Below are 24,639 nucleotides of genomic sequence, written 5' to 3'. Positions count from 1 at the left end.
ACACACACACACACACACACCACACACAGCAGTCAATACAGTGCCCTTTAGAGTCTGCATCTGACATTTTTAAATTATTTCAAAATACCCAAGGGCTCTCCTCTGAAAATGCGTACATGAAGTACTCAAGGAAAGTGATTCTCAGCATTCACAGTTGGGGGCTTTTTCTGGAGATGTGCTGTCACTCTGGGTCTCAGAGACATGGACAGTTTCCATGGGCAGCCTCAAGTTAACCTCAGAATAAGACTATTGGGAAAAAAACAGAGAACGAGGGTAAGAATCTCCCCACAGCACGAGAATAAATAACAAGAGAATAAAAGAAAGGCAAACGGTTAAGACCCTGAGCCTGTATTGAATCTTCATCATATTTAAAGCAAGAATGTAAGCACTAAAAACCTAAATAAAAAGTAAAGGTCAAGCTACAAGAGATCTTGAAGAGTAGAGTAGAGTTGCTTATCACCCAAAGACATGGCCTGCTTCCAGCAGAGGGTGACCTCACAACTCTGTCAAATCCAGGCCAGCTGCCTTGTCTAGGCCTCAGGGAGGGTGGGCAGAGAAAGCCCCCTGCCCTTGGCATTGGGTATGGTCATATAACTTGGTTTGCCCACTAGGATGGGAGCAGACATGATGCAACATAGACTTAAAATGCCCTTGTACTGTTGGACTTGCTCTCTCAAAACTGTCTTCACTGTGAACAGAGCATACCCTGGCAGCCCACCGTTCCCGGAAAGATGAAAGTCACGTGGCATCTAGGCTGGCCTAAAAGAGAGCCCTCCACAGTTGAGCTGCATTCACATCAGGATTCAGCCAATGACCCACAGAGCCTCCAGCCAAGTCTAGCATGGACCAGTCAACTCTAGCCAACATGTGACCCAAAAACTCAAACCCAGTGCCATCAAGTTGATTCCAACTCATAGTGATCCCATAGGATGGGTTTCCAAGACTGTGATCCTGACTACAGCCTCCTTCTTTCTCCTACAGAGCAGCTGGTGGGTTTGAACCTCCAACCTTGAGGTTAGCAGCCCAATGTTTATCCCACATCAACATCAGGGCTCCTCAGCCAAGCCTTGAACACATGAAAAAATAAATTGATGTCTAACTTGCTGAGTTTTGGAGTCCTTTGATGGCAAACTAATACAAAAAAATATGTAGTATAACATCTTAATTTATTTCCTCTTCAGGGCTACATAGCAAACCAAGTAGTAGGTTGAACAACTTGGCCAGACTATAGTTTTCCTGGACAGGACTTTCCCAGAGAGAACACAAGTCTCTTTTGAAAATGAGCAGGGAAGAAAGGTGTCACATGTCCTGTGGACCATGGGCCTGTGGGCTGTCCATTAGGAATACAACAGAACTTCACTCACCTAAGGAGTCCTCATAGACCCAGAAGTCTGGGAATGGGTCAGTAATCCTCGCCCACCCAAGCAGATGCTATATGAGAACAGACAAATATGATGTAATCACCCCACGATGTCAACTGAGGTGATCAGCCCTGATCTGATGTAGTTAGGTTATGTCTTCCAAATCCTCATTTCTGTGATGTTAATGAAGCCAAATGCAAGCTACAGGATTATATCCTATCTTGAGTCAATCTCTTTTGAGTTATAAAAGGAGAGAGAAGTGAGTAGGGGTCAGAGGGAGTTACTACCACCAGGAAAAAGGAGCTAGGACTAGAGTTAGTCCTTTGGACCTGGGGTCCCTGCGCTGGGAATCTCCTAGATCCAGTGGAATATTGGTGTCAAGATATATGGAGATCTCCAAGGAAGGCTGGGCCTGCAGATGCCAAAGGAGACCAGGACTTTTCTTCAATGCCAGCACTTGGAATTTGGACTTCTCTCCTCCCAAACTGTGAGAAAAGAAATGTCTGCTCCTTAGCCATCCTTTTGGATCTCTCAGCAGAAACCATGCAAGCAAGAAGGCAATGGGGAGACATATATAAAATCCTGAAAGAAAGAATTGCCAACCAAGAATCCTTTATCCAGCAAAGCTGTCAATCAAATACGAAGGTGTAATCAAAACATTCCAGGATAAACAGAAGCTAAGGGATTTTGCCAAAGCCAACCCTGCACTGCAAAAGCTGTCCTCTGTGGCATTTCTGTGACAATAGCAGGAAAGAACTAGGACAACCCATTTTTACTTTTCAAGAAGGCCTTGGTGGCATCAACAGTTAAGAACTCAAGTACTCACTGAAAGCTTGGTGATTTGAGTGAACCTAGAGGTTTCTTGGGTGTAGTGGTTACAAATCGGGCTGCTAATTTCACAGTCAGCAGTTTGAAACTAGAAGTTATTCCGTGGGAGAAAGATGAGGCTTTCTGCTCCCGTAAAGATCTACAGCCTTGGAAACCCTGTACAGGGTCGCTGTGAGTTGGAACTGAATCCATTGCACATAACAACAACAACAGCGGTTTCTTGGAAGGAAGGCTTTCTTAGTTAGGTCACAATCTTAGACTGCTTCTACTCTGTCCACATGGCACACGTATTGTATCAGCAAATCTGCTGCACAAGACCTCTTTAAAGTGTTCAAGAGCAAAGATGTCAGCTTGAGGACTAAGGTGCACCTGACCCAAGCCATGGTATTTTCAATAATCTCATATGCATGCGAAAGTTGGGCAATGAATAAGGAAGACTGCAGAAGAATTGATGCATTTGAGTTTTGGAGGACTGCCCAAAGAACACACAAATCTCTGTTAGAAGAAGTACAGCCAGAGTGCTCCTTAGAAGTCAGGATGGCCAGACTTCATCTCTCATACTTCAGACATAGTATCAGGAGGGACCAGTCCCTGGAGAAGAACACTATGCTTGGTGAAGTGAAGGGTCAGTGAAAATAAGAGGAAGATCCACAACGAGATGGATGGGCCCAGTGGCAGCAGTGATGGGTTCAGGTGTAGCAATCATTGTGAGAATGGTGCAGAACCAGGTGCTGCTTCATTCTATTGTGCAGAGGGTCGCTATGAGTTGGTATGGACTTGACAGCACCTAACAACAACACGTGGTCTCACCAAGGTTCAGAATTGACGTAACGGCAACTTGTTTGGGTTTTGCTAGTTGGTTTATTCTCCAATGTGCTCTGGGTGATAATGAGCTTACATTATAAGATCATCCTACTGACAGCACACTTTGCCTATAGAGCTTAGCCAACCAGACTCAGATAAAGTTTAGATAAATCCATAGGGAAACACCTGACATGGGCTTCCTGGACTAATCTGTCTTGTCTAGGTTCTGTTTGGAGGCCCCGGTGATGCTAACCCATCTGAAGGAGCCTTGGAAGAAAGGTCTGACTATCTGCGCTCATAAAAATGACAGCCTCTGGGGTGCTCTCTGTCCTGTAGGGTCGCTGTGAGGCAGAATGGACTCACCGGTGCCCAAGAACAACAATCATAACACATTCTGGTTGAAGTCCCTGGGTAGTGCAAGAATGAACAGGTTTGTCTTCTAACCAGAAGGTCGGGAGTTCAAGTCCACCTCAGAAAAAAAAGGCCTAGTGGTCTATTTCTGAAAAATCGGCCACTGAAAATCCTGTGGAGCACAGGTCTGTGCTGACACACGTGGCACACACACGTGGCACCCTGAGTGGAATTTATGTATGAAAAATCGGCCACTGAAAACCCTGTGGAGCTCAGTTCTACTCTAACACACACGAGGACACCAGGAGTGGAATCTGCTTGTGGAAAATCATCCACTAACAAGCCTGTGGAGCTCAGTTCTACTCTGACACACACGAGGACACCAAGAGTGGAATCTGCTTGTGGAAAATCATCCACTAACAAGCCTGTGGAGCTCAGTTCTCCTCTGACACACATGGGGGCGCCATGAGTCAGAATCTACTTGACAGTAATTGGTCCACTCTGAAGGCTTGAAGGGCCACCCTACACCATTGCAGCCAGCCCTTGGCTACAGTGGTGAGAGGTGGAAGAGATGGAGTTGAGATAGGCCCTGACTGTGAGGACCAAGCTATCTTCTAGGCTAGCACAATGCCCTCTTGATTGGACAGACTTGGGCCTTTCTCTGAGAATCCCCTCTGCACAGGACACCTTCATTGTGGTTCCTCCCCAAAATAGAAACACAGGCAGCATTCGTACTCTTGTAATTACTTTCAGACCAACTCAACTCGCAGACATGGAAATCCACAGCCGGAGAAAGGCGTTTCCTCTTACCCACTCAGAGGTCCGTATCGCTTTCTGAGCTCCAGTTGGCTTTCCCAAAATCCCTGCAGAAAAGACAGCACTGGAGTCAGGAGAAGGAGGAAGCAAAGCTTCAATGATTCCAAAGTACTCAGAGAAAAGTCTGGAACAGTATGAACACAATGACACAAAAATAATAAAAGAAAGAATTGACGTTCTATTGCTTCCAAGTAGTTTGAAGTATTAGAATAAACGAATAGCTTTTTAAAAACATTGCCAAGAAAAACAAAACAAAACATTGCCAAGTAAAAGTCTTGGCCCGTTCTGCTTTAATGGACAGGCAAGATCTCTGTACTTAAACTGTTCGTGTATCATGACTGTGGAAATATTTGAAAACAGTTTGCTTTCTTAACTATGTCAACATTTCCCTCAGCAATTTGGTTTATATTCTTATTTTTTTTGGCAAAGCCTCTTTTCCCAGCCACTATATGTGCAAACTTCTACTGAGTCTATCCAAATTATTAGGAATGCTGAATTATCATCATCCAATTTAAATTTTAACTAATATAAAAATATTCAAAACGTAAGAAGTTTAGAGTAACTTTATACAGGACAAAGTGCTAAACACAGCAGTCAGAAAGGACTCTTTCTGAAGACATTCATAGTACAGGTGTTAGGGGGAAGGTCCTAAAATTCTTGACCCATTGTGTTGTGGGGGTGAAGTATGTGTGCAGATGTACATGGGGGATCATACGGGTGGAGAGTTGGAAAATGGTAGGCCTACTGTCCTGTATGGTTACAGTATACTGCAGGTATGTGTGGGTGGGGTGGGAATGGAATGTTGGAAAATAGTAGACCCACTGTGTTGTGGAGATGGAGTTGTATTGTGAGGGGGAAGTATGTGTGCAGAAATTCATAGGGGCTGTATGGGTGGAGAGTTAGAAAAAGGTAGACCCATTGTATGGCAGGCATGGAGCATCCTTACAAATATGCCTGGGTTGGGATGGGGGTTGGAGGGTTGGAAATGCTAAACTCTTATTTATGAGACTGGAATATCTGTGCAGCTATAAAAAGGGGTGATGAGGGTGGAGAATTGAGGATGATAGAAGGAATTGTTCAGAGTAGAAACATACCCCATTGTCGTCAAATCAACTGAATTTCACAATGTAAGCATGCCATAGAGCAAGGACAGAGTCTATGGGTGTAAAGATAGTCATTGAGATGTTGGTGTTCCAGAAAGATCTTGTCAGGGTTTGTGCACACAGAATGATCAGCCGAGATTATGCAGCGGCAGGGCATAAGCGGCAGGGTTCCCCTCACATTGCTATTGTACCAAACCTACTTCCATGGAGCCAGTTCCGACTCACAGTGACCCTATAGAGGGATTTCTAAGAAGGAAAATCTTTATGGGAACAACCAGCCTCATCTTTCTCCTTCAAAGAAACTGGTGGATTTGAACCACTGACTTTATGGTTAGTGGTCCAATACCTAACCCACAGTGTCACCAGGCCTCCTTAATACTTGTACCTTATTAATGACTCCCCTGGACACAACTGTTCACTTCCCCACAGAACTATGTGATGCGCTTTCTCTTTCATTTCCTGTCTGCTGTGTTGTTCTACTTTGACACTTTTGGATCTTGTGGAAGGCCTGATGAGCTGTTGTTTTAACTGACCTACTGAGAGCAAGATGAGAGGAGAAGGTGCTGGAATGCCAGGGGAAGAAAAGAGCAGCGATAATCAAGAATGGAAATGGATGGGCAGAGAAAGGGACAAAAAATAGTCCAGGAGAAGGGACTTGTCTTTGGTGTCAGGGCCAGCCTTTCTAGACCAGGGGGACATCCTGAAGAGACTGTGAAGGGGTATCATCAGGATGGGTCAAGTTTAGGCCTTCCACCTTCTTTTGTTTGGTGGTTTGTCATAGGTAAGGTCTGTTGGCTCCTGAGATTGGATCTGGTGGCAGTGTCTCTGTGAATAAGCAGAATAAACCAGTTGGATCCCAAGAAAAACGAATGAGAGAAAAATCACTATGGATGTCAGAGCCCTGGGTCTGTGTCTACAGACGCCCATGGGATGCTTCCAATTGCCTGTCACCCTGCCAACTCAAGACAACATACATGAAATTAAATACATCTTCTCTTTAAACCAAGGAGTCCTGGTGGTGCTGTGGATTAGGTGTTGGGCTTCTAACCACAGATTGGAAGTTCAAATCCACCAGGCACTCTGTGAGAGAATGAGGCTGCTTCTGTAAAGATTTACAGACACCCAATATAGGCTTCCTGTGAGTCACAATCAAGTCAGTGGCAATGAGTGAGCTTGGGGCTGGTCTTTCTGGAGGGCCTGTGTGGTGCCAATGGTTTGCATTAAACTACTAACCAAATGTTTGGCTGTTTGAACCCATCCAGCAGTATCATGAAAGAAAGACCTGGCTACCCACTTCTGTAAAGATTGTGGCCAAGAGAACCTGATGGGACAGTTGTGCTCTGTAACACCTGGGGGAACTCCACCACAACGATATTGCGGTTGTTTTTTCTGTTTGTCTTTCTAAACGGCCAGTAATCTAGTCCTATGCTGTTTTTCACGAGCTGGTTCTCCTCTGTTCCTGAACCTTCATCTTTCTGATGGGTCAGGCTGCTTGTGGGCTTCAGCCTCATTCTCGTGTTGGTATGCTCACCCCATTGTGACTCCCCACCTGCTGTGTGTGTGTGCTGGTCTCTGTGTCTGCCCACCCAACGAGGACCCATTTCAGTAAGTCCTCCATGGTGATTCTGGCCTTGTGCACCTCCTTCTCCTCCAAAGGATGCCCACAGTTACCACCTGTGCCACCCAATCTAGCACAAGATATATTCATGTGGTAGTGAGCACTCTTATTTGTCCTTGTTTTCCCAATTAGGTTGTAAGCTCTTTGAGGGAATAACGACCTTCACCTCTTCTGTATTTCCTCTTTGGCTTGACACATTTAGATATTTAGTAAAAGGAACTAGATGGGTGGATGAATGGATAAATGGGTGGATGGATAGATGGATGGATGGTGAGTGGATGGATGGATATATGGATAAGTAGATGGATGGTGGATGGATTGATGGTGAATGAATGAATGGGTAGATACGTGGATGGATGGATGGATGGATGGATGGTGGATGATGGATGGATGGATAGATGGTTGGATGGTGAGTGGATGGATGGATAGATGGGTAAGTAGATGGATCGTGGATGGATGTTGAATGGGGATGGATGGATGATAGATGAGTAGATGATGGATGATGGATTGATGGTGAATGAATGGATGTGTAGATAGGTGGATGGATGGATGGTGGATAGATGTTGGATGGTGAGTGGATGGATGGATAGATGGATCCATCCATATGAATAGATGGATGCCAGAATGAGAGATAAGAGATGGATGATTGTTATCATCTAAGGATTCATCCCAGTAGAGGGCTTCCTCACAAAGCACCTTCACACAAAGCACACTCTCAGCATGTCTTAAGTGGGAGTAATAGTTCTTCACAGGTAAAACCTGCACTGGGCTGAGCATATTTTTTAGCCAGCCCAAGTCTAGACCACCAAGGGCATGGAAGATAACCCTTACCTGACGGAAAAACATCAAGTTTCCAATAAAAGGAAAAGGCTTGGGATGTCTGATGCCCAACTTCTCCAGCCGTGAAAATGCTGATGTGGAGTACCTAAGGGGAAAACAAAGTTAAAAACCAAGATATTGGCATTTGCATTTATGCTTTTGATTTTATAGAAGCCAGATTTATTGTCTTCTCTAAAAAGTAAGGGTGGGTGGAGTCCCTGAGTGATGCAAATGGCTAATGCACTCAGTTGCTCACCAAAAGGTTGGCAGTTTGTGTCTGCCTAGAGGCACCTCAGAAGGAAGGCCTGGTGCTCTATGTCTGAAAACTCAGCCTTTGAGAACCCTGAGGGGCACAGTTTCCCTCTGACACACATGAGGTTGCCATGAATTGGAGTCAACTTGACAGCAGTTTGTTTTTGTTTGCTTGTTTTTAAGGGATGAAAAAAAGAAGTAGAGGTGGGCAAGTGAATAGGAACTCAGTAAATTCATTTTCACGAACAGATCAAGGAGACCTAGGACCTCAGAGTCCCCATCTGGGTCACCAACCCCAAGACATGTCAATGTGTGAAGGCACTCTATGATGAATCCCCACTACTTGGTCTAATTCTTGTGATGACAATGATCCATCTGTTATCTTTCAGCCTATCAACTATCCACCATCCACTCACTCATCCATCCATCTATTCCATCCATCCACCCACCCATTCATTCACCTGCCCATCTATCCATACATCTATCCCTCCAGCCATCATCCATCTGCCCACCCACTCATCTATCCATCCATCTACCTGTGCATCTACCCATTCTACTCCATCTATCCATCAGACAGACATCCATCCATTCACACACAACCTATACCTTAGATATGAACTAGTCCAACTCCTGCCCCCCAACATAAAATTCCTTTCAGTCAACTGTTTTTAACAATGCACCTCTCACCAGTTCCGTTATCTTGCCTCTAAGTCCATCAGGAATGGTTGGCTCATAGACAAGGCAAACAAACTCTGAATGGTGGAAGATAACAACCCTGGGCAAATCTCTGTGTGTTCTTGGTCAGCACTGACCCTTACACGTCATTTGTCTCTCATCACATTCCGTGGCCAAATAGGGCAAAATGGAGAGAACACACTACGGAGATGCTGCCCTATCACCAGACACTTGCAATCCTTTAAGTCTTTGATTTCATGGCCTGCAGCCATATGGGAAACATATTTTCTTGCCCAAAAGTCAGGAAATGTGGTCTGACACATCTCTGTACCACTTTCCGGGAGAAAGCAACCGTCTGCGAAATACAGGGTGGCTGTCAACACATTGGAAGTACTAGAATATTTCAACAGCTCATGAGAACAGGGATAACGCAGTGAAAGTCAGAACTGGCTCCGAAATTCCTGGCCATATGGCGGCCATCTTCAGTCACCCAACCAACTGGGTCAAAAGTTCAGTTCATTCAACAAAATGAATGAGTCAAACTGGTTGTTTAGCATCACACTGAGATCAGCCAAGTCTCAATTTTGGGACAAGGAGAAATATAGAGACTATTACTAGAGTCTAGACTTATTGCCCCAGAAACGCTACACAGGGTTCCTGTGAGTTGGAAGACAACAACACACAACAACAGCAGCTAGAGTCTAAGGAGCCCTCATGGCACCATGGGTTAAGCATTGGGCTGCTAACCTCAAGGTAGACGGACTGCTCAAACCCACCAGCTGCATCCCTGGAGAAAGATGAGGTCTTTGGCTTTGGTAAAGATTTACCACCTCAGAAACCCCAGGGGCAGTTCTACTCTGTCCTAAGAGATTGCCAGATCCACGTGACAGCAGGGGCTGGGTTACTAAAGCCTGACTTCCTAAGACGACTGAACTCAAAACCAAAAAACAAAAACCATGCTAGGAGACTAGTCTAGTATTCCAGTCAAAAGATGGGATGTTGGCTATATTCTATGATCTTTGCCTTTCCCCACCCGCAGCCCAATAAAAAAACATTGAAAATAAAACATTACAACAAATACGCAAACGTTTAGGGAAAGGCCAACCCAGCTTAAGTGTTGTTTTTGGATTCTTACGAGCCGTGGGTCTATTTGTAAAGTGCCCACAGGGGAGAACCAAGCCAGGACAGAAAGGGAAGCCAGGGCCTCCGGCCAGCTCTCCTGGTTGAGGTTTCGACTGTATGGCTGCAGCCCAGGAGTTGCACAAATGCCCAGCACATCCTTTAAGTGTGTTATTGTCTATTCCGACCCATAGTGACCCTGTATACAGTTTCTGAGGCTGTAAGTCTAGACTCCGGTAACAATCTCTATATATTTCTCCTTGTCCCCAAATTGAGACTTGGCTGCTCTCTGCATGATGCTAAACACCCTCAACCACACTCAGAAACACGTGTGAATGACGTGGATTGGTCATCATCACAGTCCTCCTCATTGGTGGGCAGAACAAAGGTTGGCAATGCAGTTTGTGAAAGTTATTCTTTGAAGTAGATGATGATACTTTAACCAATCCTCTTGACGCTAAAAGGATAGAGCCAGAGATGTATCAGCCATATAACACTCCGCATTTCTGGCTTCTATGTTCATCCATTTTTGTGAATTATTTTCTAACTGTAATCTCTAACCAGTGGGAGAACTCCACAGATCTTGGGCCACGTAATTACATCTTAATTTTGTCATTAGCTGTCTTGATTGTCTAATTAACGGACAAGGAGTCTGTGTCTCATCACACATGTTACTCATTATGCAAGTCCATGTCCTAATTATGTAAGTCCACTTACAGCTCTACTGCTTGTGTGTCTCGGCACACAATTCAGACATTTTCAAGCAGATGGCACCCGTGGGGAGTGTCCTCAACAACCAGGAACTTTTACTTCACAGCTGGACTCGAGTACAGCAAAGTCAGGCGTCCTCAGAAGTGAGTTGGTCAAATGTTGTCCTCAGCAACCAGAGTCACCTCACTCACATCGGCAGGACATGGTGACCACCACCAGACCCCGGGTGCAAAAGGGAAATGTGGGTGCCATTTGTCTCACTCCTACTTCCTGGTGTCAGGGTCCCTGTGCTACCTTCGGTCTGTTTCAGCATGGTCTTTGCCCCAATTCCATGGACTCCCAGGGATACCCATGAATGAATGTGCGTTGTTGCTGTTTGTGTACTTTCGAGTTGTTTCCAACTCATAGCGACCCCGTGTGAAGAGTACAACTGTCCCATAGAGTTCCCTAAGCTGAAATCTCTCAGAAACAGAACACTAGACTTTTATCCCATAGAGCCACGGATGGGTCCAAGACCTTTCTGTTAGCAGCTGAGCGCTTTAACTATTGCATCACCAAGATCCTTGTATGAGTGCTTGTCGTTGTTGTTAAGTGCCGTCAAGTTGGTTCTGACCCATAGCGACCATGTATAGGGTTTCCAAGGAGCAGCTGGTGAGTTTCGAACTGTCTATCTTGAGATTAGCCGCTCGACGTGTAACTACTATGCTATCAGAGCTCCTTTTGAACCAGCTTGAATCCATGAAAAATGAATTTTAAAATATCCTTCCTGTCACTTTAAACATTGTCATTGTGAAAGAAATTTTCCTTTTTATGTCTGATTCTGTCATTCAGTCCTGTGTCGTTCCAAACCAGTGCAGGTGGCCTGGGATGAGACTGTGCAGAGCAGGTGATATGCAATCATCACACCATCCTCACCGTCTTGTGGTGTTTAGAACAGCTTCCCTTTGATGGGAATTAATGCAAATGTACCCTGCAATTATGACTCTGGACATCTGTCATTGTTTACTTTAAGGAGACTTAAGTTGGAAATGACAACAAAAAGGAAGTACAGGAAGCTCGCGGGAGCAGCCTTGGGCTTTGCCTTCATAAAGACAAGATTCGTTCACATCAACAGGACACAAAACCACGGTGCCACACATAGCTCCCTTCTCAAAGTCAGTGGGATAGTGTGGGTCTTTCCCAAAGCTGTTGTAGCTGCCATCATACACAACAGAATGAAATGCCAGTCCTGTGATAGCCTCACACTGCTGGTTGCAGAGCAAACCCCTGTGCCCCACTAGGTTTCCATTGGCTGGTTTTTGGAATGTCTTAATCTTAATCAAACCTCATCAGCACCCTGGCAACACCCAAGCCTCCACCGAGAGACAGGGGCTGATAGGCAATGAGATGCACTGACCGGAAATCAAACTTAAGTCTCCCAATTGGAAGACAAGAATTCTATCACAGACCCACCCCCACCCCCCCAATTTCAAAGACAGGTTCCATTTTGAAAAGCTAGAACTTCCTAATTTTGGTTTTTCCCAAAAACAAAAGCCCTCTTTTGACTCATCCAGCAAGATTGTTTAGCCAAAAAAGCCACTCACAGTTGATTGGAGATATTTTGATGAATCAAATGATCAAACTGGTTGAAGTTTCGAGCAAAAGAAGATGGTCCACTGATGGCCTGCCCTCCAGGTCTCCTGCTTTCCCTATTCTTAGTGACCCGACTGCTCTCCTCGAGGGGACAACTGCTCCCTTTCACACATTGCATCCTTACTGTTAATTAGTTGGCTCCGACTCATGGCGACCCCATGTATGTCAGAGTCTAACTGGACTCCATAGAATGTCTAGGGGCTGACTTTTCCAAAGTAGATTACAAGGTCCTTCTTCTGAGGCATCTCTGGATGAAATCAAACCCCCAACCTCTCTGTTAGCAGTTAACCATGCCAATGGGCACCACCCAGTGGTCACCATCCTTGCCATTACCATCAAAGATTTCCTATTTGGTGAGCTGCTTTGGGCAATTTCAGAGATTGTTGACATCTTTGAAACAGTGCAAAAATCCTTTGGCAAATAGCACTTTTCCTGGAATAAAAACCTCGATGTTCTGGGAAGAGGTGAAGCCCAGGCAGTCCACCGTCCCACTCTTCGGGGACAAGGAACCCCTTGCCAACGTCTACATGCATGGACATCACAAGCTTTGTCAGCACTTCAGTGAAGAGTCTTGTCCACAAACGCCATTGGAAATAGGGCCTAGAATCATTGTCTTTTCAAACAGTTTTCTTAAGAGATGGGGCTAGAACATGAGACTTGTTAGCTTTCCAAAAGACACATCTTAAAGTGCTTGACAGCAATTGGAGGTAGAAAAGCTAGAAATTTCAGGGAGAAAGCCTGTTACTGTTGTTAGGTGCCGCTGAGTCGGCTCTGACTCAAATTGACCATAGATTCAACAGAACAAAACACAGCCCTCCCCTGTGCTTCACAATTGTCATGTCTGAGCCCATTGCAGCAGCTACGGTACCAGTCTATCTCGTTGGAGTCTGCTCTTTCTCATTGATCTTCTACTTTGCCCAGCATGATATCCTTTTCCAGGGTCTGGTCCCTCTTGACAACATGTCCAAAGAATGTGAGATGAAGTTGCACCGTTCTCGCTTCCAAAGAGCATTCTGGCTGCACTTCATCCAAGACAGATTTGTTTGTTCTCCTGGCATGGTACTTTCAATATTCTTTGCCAACCACATAATTCAAATATGTCGATTCTTCTACAGTCCTCTTTACTCATTGTCCAACTTCCACCTACATAGAGGCCACTGGGAATACCGTGGCTTGGGTCAGGGGCACCTTAGTCCTCAAACTGATAGCTTTGCCCTTGAACACTTTTAAGAGGTCTTGTACAGCAGATTTGATTTCTTGACTGCTGCTCCCAGGGGTGTTGATTATGGAGCCTAGTAAAATGAAGTCTTTCAGGACTTCAATCTTTTCTCTGTTTACATGATGTTATTTTTTAGTAAAAATGTGAAGATTTTCATTTTCTTTACACTTAAATGCAATCCATACTGAAGACTGTAATCTTTGGTCTTCATCAGTATTTCAAATCCTCGTCCTTTCCTGCAAGCAAGTTTGTGTCATCTGCACATCATAAGCTGTTGATGAATCTTCCTCTAGTACTGATGGCGCGTTCTTCTTCATACAATCCAGCTTCTCAGATTATTTGCTCAGCATACAGACTGAACAAGTATGGAGAAACAATACAACCCTGGCACACACCTTCCCTGATTTTAAACTCTTCAGTGTTCCCTTCTTCTGTTTGGATGACTGCCTCTTGGTCTATGTACGGGTTCCTCATGAGCACAATCAAGTGTTCCAGAATACTCATTCTCTGCAATGTTATCTATCCATAGGTTGTTTATAATCCACACAGTCAAATGTTTTTGTGTAGTCAATAAAGCACAAGCAAACATCTTTCTGGTATTCTATGCGATGAGCCAAGATCCATCTGACATCAGCGAAATATCCCTTGTTCCACATCCTATTCTGAATCTGGCTTGAATTTTTGGCAGTTCACTGTCGATGCATTGCTGCCACTGTTTATAAATTATCTTCAGCAAAATTGTACTTGTATGTGCTATTAATGATATTGTTTGATTTCTGCATTCCATTGGGTCACTGTTCTTTGGAATGACACAAATGTGGATGTCTTTCAATCAGTTGTCCAGGAAGCTGTCTTCTAGATTTCTTGGCATAGATGAGTGAGTGCATACAGTGGATATCCTCCTATCACGACAGTGTTGTAGTTCAAGACAGATCTTGAAATGCTCTTTTTGACAATGAATGTGACTCCATTCCTCTTGTTGCCAACATAGTAAATCATTGTCGGATTCAAAAGGGTCCATATAAATCCATTTAAGCTCAGTGAATAAAGAAGACCGTAGAAGAATTGATGCTTTTGAATTATGGTGTTGGAGGAGAATATTGAAAGTATCATGGGCTGCCAAAAGAACCAATAGATCTGTTTTGGAAGAAGTGCAGCCAGAGTGCTCCTTGGAGGCCAGGATGGCCAAACTTCGTCTCTCATACTTCAGACATATTGTCAGGAGGGACCAGTCACTGGAGAAAGATATTCATGTTTGGTAAGGTAGAGGGTCGGAGAAGAAGAGGAAGACCCCAGCGAGATGGATAGGCAAAGTGGCAGCATCAATGGACTCTAGTGTGGCAACAATTGTGAGGTTGGCCCAGGCAGTGTTTCATTCTGTTGTGCATAGGGTCACTATGAGTTAGTAACTCAATGACACCTAACAACAACAACAATGCCTAGAATATCAATATTTGTGCTTTCCATTTTGTTTTTGACAACTTCCAATTTTCCTAGATCCATACTGCTCTATATTTTAAATACGTTTGCAATCATACTCTATAATTTTATATTCCTTTTTTCACTTAGCATAAGAAAATCTCTCCTATTATGAAGAATCCTTCGTGAAGATTATTTTTTATTGTTTTAAGCAGATAGATAACAGAACGTTTCCACAGTCTCCACTTGGACAGTTCAGTGACATTAGGTATGTTCATCATGCTGTTCAATTATCACCATTTACCATTCCTAGTTCCTTTCATCACCCTGCCCAGAAGCTCAACGTCTCCTTATCATTGAGTTTTCCTTCCCCCGTGATGATTTTTATAACTGTACAATATTCCTTTGTGTAAAAATATCATAATTTACTAAGAGATCCTCATGGCTAAGTATTCAGGGAGGTTTTCAAAATGTGTAGCTAGTTTCAGTTATGGTAACACAATGAACATCTTTGTGTATCAAGCTCTTCCAGCTCTGAAATCCATGAGTCCACAGTTTTAAACGTTGATCCATGGCTCCAAACTGTCTTCCAGAAAGATCACCGCAGTCACAACCCCACTGTCGAAGAGCGAGCTGTTGATTTCACCAAACACTCACATAACAGTTCTTCTTAATTTGGTAGTCGTATCAGTGTATCTCGATGTCTGTTTATCTCATTATTGAGGGAAATCATTTTGTCATCTTTTTCCCTCCAACTTCAAAAATATTTCCCAACTTTGAAGCTGTTCTTTCTTTCTCCTTCACATTCCCACCTTTGCTTATCCATGTGGCAAGCAGAGCTGGTTTACAACAACTGGTTAAAGAGTTAGTTAGAACATGACTAGTCATTTTATTGTTGTTTATTAGACATTGTCTTTAGTTATTGGACATTGTTTTTGAAATCCATTCATGTGTTATGCATGTTTGTTTTAATTCATTCTAACTGCTGTATATCATTTCGCACTGTGGTAACGACACAATGAATGGATTTATCCATTTCTCCAGGAATGGAAATTAGGCTAATTTGTCTTTTTTCTATTACAAGCATGGATGCAATGGACATCCTTGTAAATTTCTCTTTGTGTGCTAGTGCACAAGCCCCTTCAGGGCAGATATAACAACATGATGTTGCTTAAAACTCCATGATGTATGAGTTTTAAACTTTCCAAGATAGTGCTCTCCAAAATGTCTATACTTATCTATGCTCCCACTAGAAGTGTGAGGAAGGAGCTCTGGTAGCGTAGTGGTCAGAGTCAGACTGCTAACCCCAAGGTAAGCAGTTCAAAACTACCAGTGGTTCTGCTCTCATACAGATTTACAGCCCTGGAAAACCTATAAAGGTTGGCTATGAGTCAGAATCGACTCCTCAGCATACCACCGCCACCATCACTAGTAGAAGTCCTGGTGTGATGCGGTGGATTAATGTGTTGGACTGCAAAGTTGGCTTGAACTCCAAGGTCAGCAGTTCAAGATCACCAGTTACTCCTTGAAAACCCTATACAGGGTCTCTATGGGTCGGGAACCAACTCAACGGCACTTAACAAAACAACAACCACCACGAACAGAAGTGTAAGGGGTCACAGGTTTACATTCTCAACAATACTTAGTGCTGCAAGACTTTTTAGCTTTGTAATGTTTACATTACATTATGAGGGCATTTTAAATTGTAGCTTTCTTGAATTGATATTCAACTTTTCCTTTATGACTTAAAATTTTTGCATCTTGTCTAAGAAATCCTTTTGCATCAACCTCATATCAAAACTAGTAAGAAATGATGAATACGGAGTTGCAGTTTGTGGTGATGGGAAATCACACTAAGGGTCAGGTTAAACCAATGATGATTGTAAGTGTTATCAATAAGTTGCACACCTATAAAAATTTGAATTGGGAAAAGTTGTTTGTATGATAGAGAGATTTACAATTACAAAACACCACAAGAGAGTTTGTTCCTTGGTTTGGAGGTTTAAGGTCATAGTTTACATGGAACATTCCAGTTAATTGGAATGTTCAGTGCTTCTGTTTCATGTCCTAGTTCATTGTGTAGTTCATTGGGGTTTTGAAAGCTGGTAAATAGTCATCCAAAACACTACAATTGGTCTCTATTCACCTGGAACCACAGAAGAAGAGAATCAGGAATCAGAGGAGGTATGGAACGTGTGTGGTTAATTAATTACCTGAATGAACAACTTCCTCCTTTGTCATGAGACCAGAACTGGATGGTGCCTGGTTACTGAGCATGCTGATTAAAGATTCTACGGAAAAGTCCTGATCAAAAGGGAGAAAACGCAGAACAGAATTTCAAATTCTCATGGACCCTAGATTCTCTGGAGCCATGGAGGGTAGATGAACCCCAGAAACTACTGCCTTGAGATATTATTAGACCTTAAACCAAAATATCCTCTGAAGTCTTCTCAAAAAACCTAAAAATAATTAGCTTAATTAGAAAAGGATGTCGACCTTGAGCACAGGAGTACAGTGGCTCTGTAGGATAAGCACTGGACTTCGAACCACAAGGTAAATGGTTCAAGCCTACCAGCAGCTCTGCAGAAGAAAAAGGAGGATTTCTGCTCCCAGAAAGATTTACAGCCTTGGAAATCCTATCTAGGACCACTCTAAGTCAGAACCAACTCAACAACACTCAACAACGCCACTGAAAGACAGGCCCATAGGGGATGATTTGCTAGTTTCTGACTTAGGTATTTTTTCAAATAAAATAATTGGACCCATCAATTTCATGCCTAGATCTTGTCCTACATCTACTTGTATAGTTGAACATACATGAACAGGGATACTGGTTTTTTGTTTTTATTACAGCAAAGATTGGAAACAAGCCAGTATTCAACAGTATAAGAAGCCACAAACCCACTGCCAATTTGGACTCAAAGCGATCCTATGAAGGGTTTCCTAGACTGAATCTTGTTGGGAGCAGACAGCCTTATCTGTCTTCGGAGGAGCAGCTGGTGAGTTTGAGCCAACTATGTATAGCAGCCCAACAACCTAACCCATCGCGCCACCAGGGCTATGATCTTGTTCAAGAGTAATACAAATTGTCTAAATAAATGATGGGCCATCCATTGGATAATATACTATGCAACAATTATGGAAAGGTTAGGATATATTGGTAAGTGAAAAATGCCAAAAATTGCATTCAGTGTGACGCGATAGGATCAGCAATGGACGGCAAACCAACCACAAGGTCAGCAGTTCAAACCTATCAGTTGCTCCTTGGAAACCCTATGCAGGGTCACTATGAATCGGAACCAACACGACGGCGCTTAACAACAACAACAATGCTTCTATTTGGAGTCCTGGTGTGGTGCTGCAGGGTAAACACGGGACTGCTAACCACAAAGTCGGCAGTTTAAACTCACCAGCTGCTCCTCAGAAAACCTATACAGGGTTATCATGAGTCGGAACTGACTTGATAGCACTTCCCAGTAATAACTACGATAACATTTATGTTCAAAAAAGAGAGAGAGAGAGAGAAATAACAAATGAATTTGTAAACTGATGCTTTTGAGTTGATTATGAACTCATGTATTACCTAAAGTGTTACAGAGAACTGTCCCCAAGGGTTTTCTCTGCTCCCACAAAGATTTAAAGCCTCAGAAACCCTGTACAGAGTTGCTATGAGTTGGAACTGTCTCTATGGCACTTTAACAACAACCATCTATAGAAGAAGACCGCCAGGTCTTTCTTCTGAGGAATCAATGGGTATGTTTGAATTGCCAACCTTTAGGTTAATAAGATAAACACGAATCATTTGTGCCACCCAAGGGACTTGCATTTGTTCTAACATACAATGAACATAATTCCCACACTCCCATAAGGGTAAACGAGAAGTTAATACAGAAATTACGAATTGGGGGCAGGGGAGGCTGTCCCAGTGAGGATGTGGTAGGAGGGAGACATTTTCTTGGTCTTTTCAACAGCCAACACACTAGGAGAAAACAAGCCCTGTCTACCCAATGTCCAGCTTAACAATGACTCATAACTCATGAGCCATTTGTTTCCCTTGAACACCTCCTCCCCAAGCCCCCAGATCATTTTAGAGCAAATCCAAGACATCGGATCATTTCCACTGTAAATATTACAGCATCCGTTTCTAAAACAACTGTCTCTAAAAAAGACTCTCATTATCACACTTAAAAATAACAAATTCCCTTAGTTTCCTCAAATATCTAGCCAGGATTTAAATGTCCCCATCTCATTATTTTTTCCTTTTACAGTGTTGTCGTTGTTAAGTGCCATCGAGTTGATTCCAACCCATAACGACCCTGTATAGGGTTTCCAAGGAGCAGTTAGTGAGCTTGAACCACTGACCTTGCCATTCAAACCAACTTTGCAGACCAGCGCATTAACCCACAGCGCCACACCAGGAGTCTGTTAAAATCAGGATCAAAAGAAGGTCCATATAGTGGTATTGGCTCCTCTATCTCTTATTGTTGGGTGTCGTCAAGTCAATTCTGACTCATGGTGACCCCATGTGACAGAGAACTGTCCTAGAGGGTTTCCTAGGCTGTCGTCGTTCCGGGAGTAGGTTCCAGAGAGCTGCTGAGTCGTTCAAACTGCCACAATTTCATTTATCATCTGAGAGATTTTATCCATTTTACCACAAAGCAGAAGAAGACAGGGAGGGGCTGAAAGAGTGAGGTCCAGTACAGGGCCAGCCCTAGCCTAGCCCCCATTCTCAGCCCCTTCCACAGTCGGTCGTGGTAGATTCTAGAAGACAGCCTTCCCTTTTATCCCAGGGAGAGCTGAAGCATAATGGAAGGGGAGGAAGGCCATCCCAGCAATTTTACAATAACGAAGACACACACATTTTAAATACGGAACAATACAGTTGAATTATGTCATGAAGCCAGTTATCCAGTGGCTGGTATTCATGAAGACTTCTGTTTTGGTTGTGGAATGTTGGTTGTTTGATTGAATTTCTCTAGACTGAGTTCCGTCCCCCCTCAAGAAGATGACACACAGTTCCAGTCTGCGGCGATGAAGCAACTCTCACAATACAGGGTGAGTCTCACAGCTCCTTTTGTGCCCTGGGCCTATAGAAGTTAGGTTTACATCAGACTGTAGATTATTAAAGGAGCCTGGTGGTGCTGTGGGTTAGGTGTTAGGCTTCTAATCGCAAGGTTGACCGTTCAAACCCACCAGCCACTCCACAGGAGAAAGATAAGGCTGTCAGCTACAATAAAGATTTACAATCTCAGGAACCTTATATAGAGTCGAAGCATGGACTGCAAGGTCAGTTTGAACCATAAGGTCGGCGGTTCAAACTCACCAGCTGTTCTTGGGAAACCCGATAGAGGGTCACTATGAGTCGGAACTGACTCTATGGCACTCAACAACAACAACAACAACATGAGTTGAAATCAACTCAATGGGAGTGGGTTTGGTTTAGTTTTGGGGTAGTCCATTAAGGAGTCCTGGTGGCGCAGTGGGTTAAGTGTTGGGCTGCTACCTAAAGTTCAGCAGTTTGAACCCACCAGCCACTTCTCGGGAGAAAGATGACACTGTCTGCATCTGTAAACATGTGTTGTTGTTGTTGTTGAGTGCTGTTGAGTCAGTTCTGACTCATAGTGACCCTCTATAGGGTTTCCCAAGAGTGGCTGGTGGGTTTGAACCACCAACGCTGTGGGTCACAGTCCAGTGCTTATCCCACAGGACCACACCAGCCTTGGAAACCCTATGGAGTAGGGGTTGCTATGAGTCGGTGTCAACTTGATGGCAGGGGTTTAGTTTTGGTCGTCCATTAGGTGTAAAATATGGTAAAAGTGACCAGAATGTGATACCTAGACAGGAAGTAGCTCAGCCTCTTGGGATCATGGTGCTGCCATGACACAGGACTTCCATTTGTAAGAAACCCAGAATCTGAGAGGGGTAACAAAGTGAAGCACAATATAAAGAGGCGTGTTTCAGTAAGATGCAGCTGTCTCTAGGAAATGAGAAGAGGGAGAGAAATGAATGGCTTGCTACAATTTTTTTTGCTTTAAAGAAGAAAACAACTGCCCCTTGTCTCTGGCCTGGACTCCTCATAGTCAGTCAGCCCCATGAGAGGATTCAGCTCTTGAGAAGCAAACACTTGGACTAACTTCCTACAATTCAGGCAGCACACACACAAACACGTTATGTACTCCACTAAGGCCTTCAAATCCTTCTCCTATGAACTTCAGGGAAGCCAGGCCTCACCCTTCAGCGTTTGAGAGTTGGGAAAAATATCTGCTCTGCGTGTCTTTCCTTGCATTTTCATAAAAATTAAGGGAATAAAGTGTGGCTCTTGTTTCTTTAAAACATTATCTCAAGGCACCCGTTTTCCTTATTTAACTGAGAGTCACTGCCTCGTTTCAGAGGAAACAGAGTTTTTTGCAAACTCTCTTTGAGTCTGATGTCTGCATCTCAGCACTTGTCTCTCCCTCAGAGAATTGTTAGTTACACGAGGGACACGCAGCTCTGGGGTCTGGTGACCATGTCCACGTGTTGCAGCTTCCAGTGGTGCCAAGACAAACAGATTGCCGAGGACTGCAGGAGCAAACCCAGGAGACACTTCAAAGGCCTCTGTCCCTCCAAGGACAGGCGAGGGCCTGGGCCCGGAGCTCCCCTCTGTCCCTGTCTACTATCGGCAGCCGGTGTCTCACTGGTTTCATGTTCTTGCGGCTTGCTTAACTAATTGATGATGTTTGCCCTCACTGGGGAATCTCAACGCATCAAAAGATGTTGAGAAAGCCAAAATTCACCTTGAGTCTGAATTAATCACTTTGCCAAGCACAACAAAGACTCGTTCACTTTGCTAATTACACCAAATGAGGCAGCAGCCCTCAGTTAAATAAGGAAAACTGGTGCCTTTAATTAATGTTTCAAAGAGCCCAGACTCGATCTTTATTTGCTTTATTTTTATGAAAACTAAGGGAAGTGCAGACAGAGCAGTTCTTTTCCAAGCCTCCCACATGCAAAGGGAAAGACCTGGCTTCCCCGAAGTTCACAGGAAAAGGATCTGGGGGCCCTCGTGGACCACAAGGTTGGTGTGCACGTTGCCTGGGCTGCAAGATGTTAGTACCAGTGTTCCCCTCCAAACCTCAGCACCTTTCCCCCTCTCAGGCCCACTTGACTTCCGGGGCCCTCGGGTGCCCCTGCCACCAGCACAGCTGCCTCCTCCTTATGGGGGTACCTCAGGGCCGGCCTCCCTCCAGCCTGCCCGCCACTGACTTCCTCTCAAAGAGCTCTCTGTGTGGGTAGCTCCATGTCTACAGTCTCCTAACAGCCCTGCCCCTGCACCTCACCCTCCCACCTCCCAGAACCTGGGCCATCTCTACCCCATGGCCACCGTCCACTCACTCTGCAGGCCCCAGCTCTAGGTCATCAGGCCAACCTGCTGTCCACTCTACAGATCCAACTCTAGGCTATGAAGGGTCCTGAGTGCAGGAAGAGAGATGGGCCTTTTCACTGTGTTGACCCAATCCCAGCTGCTTGGTCATCTGGAAGACCTGCACAGCCCTCAGTCCACTTGGAAGGGAAAGACGGAACAGAGGGGCACAGAAGTGAATTTGATGATACTAGCAGCAGAGTGTGTGTACCCAGGATGAGGAAGGCACCTGATCCCCAGAAAGCCTATCCTATGATTAGGCTGGTGTGGCACTGCAGAAAAATGTGCCAGACTGCAAGGTTGGTGGTTCAAACTTTCCAGCTACTCCTCGGAAACCTAGACAGGGTCACTAAGAGTCGGAACAACTAACTAGCAAATGGGGCCCTTGGGGCTTTCTCATGGACTTAAGAGCCACCAGGATTTCTAAATGACTGCCAGCAAGAAACCTCTGTCCCATCATCAACTCTTTCAGTCTCCTCTGCAGTCTGCCTTCAAAGTATCTCTTGAGTTCATTTTTCACTCTTACTCCCAACTGGCCCAGGCCTATTCTAGGCGTCACTGGAGGAGCCCTGATGGTACAGTGCTTAAAGTGCTCAGCTGACCACCAAAACATCAGTGGTTTGAACCCATCAGCTGCTCCATGGGCAGAAGATGTGGCAGTCTGCTTCTATAAAGATGATCAGTCTTGGAAACCCTGTGGGGCCATTCTACTCTGTCCTCCATGTTCACTATGTTAGAATCGACCCCAAGACAGTGGTCCTTGGGTTCAGCCCTCCCCAGGTATCTTGCAGAGTCCGGTACTGGCCTCCAACCTCCCATTTCTCCTCTCACCCACTGACTCACCCTCAGCACCAATACCTGAACTGTTATCATTGTTAGGTGCCATCAAGTCAGTCCCTATTCATATCAACTCCACATACAACAGAACAAAACACTCCCCAGTCCTGCGCCATCCTCACAATTGTCATTGTGTTCGAGCCATTGTTGCTGCCACAGTGTTAATCCACATTATGGGGGTCTTCCTCTTTTTAGCTGACCCTCCACTCTACCAAGCATAATGTCCTTCTCCAGGGATTGGTCCCTCCTGATAACATGTCAAAAACATGTGAGATCTAAAACAATTAGAAACAGACCAACAGAGGGAACTTACAGCTACCAAAAGAAAAGAAATAATAAAGATTAGAGCAGAAATAAATGAGATAGAAAACAGAGAAACTATAGAAAGAATCAACAGGACAAGAAACTGGTTCTTTGAAAGGATAAACAAAATCGACAGACCATTGGCAAACCTAACAAAAGAAAAGAGGGAGAAGACACAAATAACATGCATTAGAAATCACGTGGGTGATGTCACAACCAAACCAAAGGAAATCAAAAGGATAATAACAGAATACTATGAAGAGTTGTGCTCCAACAAATTTGAAAACTTAGAAGAGATGGATACGTTTTTAGATAAACAAGACCTACCTAAACTTACACACAGTGAAGTAGAACAGACCCATAACAAAAGAAGAAATTGATCAGGTCATCAAAAGACTCCCAACCAAAAAAAGTCCAGGCCCAGATGGCTTCACTGGTGAGTTCTACCAAACATTCATGGAAGAGATGTCACCAATTCTACTCCAATTATTCCACAATATAGAGGAGGATGAAAAACTTCCTAAATACATTTTATGAAGCAAGCATAACCCTCACACCAAAACCAGGGAAGGACGTCACTAAGAAAGAAAATTATAGACCAATATCCCTTGTGAACATAGATGCAAAAATTCTCAACAAAAATCCTAGCCAAGAGAATCCAGCAACATCAAAAAGATAATACATTATGATCAAGTGGGATTCATATCAGGGATGCAAGGCTGGTTCAACATTAGAAAAACAATCAATATTAGCTACCATATAAATAAGAAAAAAGAAAAGAACCACATGATCATATCGATTGATGCGGAAAAAACATTTGCCAAAATCCAACATCCATTCCTGATAAAAACACTCAACAAAACAGGAATTAAAGGCAAATTCCTCAACATAATTAAGAGCATATATACAAAACCAACAACCTGCATTAATCTCAATGGAGAGAAACTGAAATCCTTCCCTCTGTGAACAGGAACCAGACATGGATGCCCTTTGTCACCACTCCTATTCAACATTGTGTTAGAAGTCTTTGCAAGAGCTGTAAGACAAGACAGGGAAATTAAAGGCATCCAAATTGGCAAAGAGGAAGTAAAATGCTCTGTATTTGCAGACGATATGATCTTATACATAGAAAACCCCAAAGACTCAGTAAAAAAGCTACTAGACCTCATTGGAAGGTTCAGCAAAGTGGCAGGATATAAGATCAAAATACAAAAATCTGTTGGATTCCTCTACACCAAAAACGACAGCATTGAAAAGGAAAGCAATACCATTTACAATAGCCACCCAAAGGATGAACTATCTAGGAATAAATGTAACCAGAGAAACAAAGGACTTATACAAAGAAAACTATAAAACACTACAACATGAAA

General features: G+C 43.9%; 1 protein-coding gene across 1 annotated transcript in view; it reads right to left on the bottom strand.

Moving 5' to 3' along the window:
- TBXAS1 (thromboxane A synthase 1 (platelet)) overlaps positions 1-22,073 on the bottom strand; it is a 154,585-nt gene extending 132,512 nt beyond the window's left edge. The window contains exons 1-4 of the mRNA XM_006861247.1: positions 22,047-22,073; positions 9,803-9,870; positions 7,713-7,806; positions 4,155-4,207 (exon numbers count right to left, since the gene is read on the bottom strand). Coding sequence (XP_006861309.1) covers positions 4,155-4,207; positions 7,713-7,806; positions 9,803-9,870; positions 22,047-22,073 — 242 coding nt within the window. The remainder of the gene's footprint in view (positions 1-4,154; positions 4,208-7,712; positions 7,807-9,802; positions 9,871-22,046) is intronic.
- Between the last annotated feature and the right edge of the window lie 2,566 nt (positions 22,074-24,639).

The sequence above is a fragment of the Chrysochloris asiatica genome, unplaced genomic scaffold (genome assembly GCF_000296735.1).
Source record: "Chrysochloris asiatica unplaced genomic scaffold, ChrAsi1.0 scaffold00041, whole genome shotgun sequence".
Taxonomy (NCBI): domain Eukaryota; kingdom Metazoa; phylum Chordata; class Mammalia; order Afrosoricida; family Chrysochloridae; genus Chrysochloris; species Chrysochloris asiatica.
This window is presented reverse-complemented; position numbering and strand designations above follow the sequence as displayed.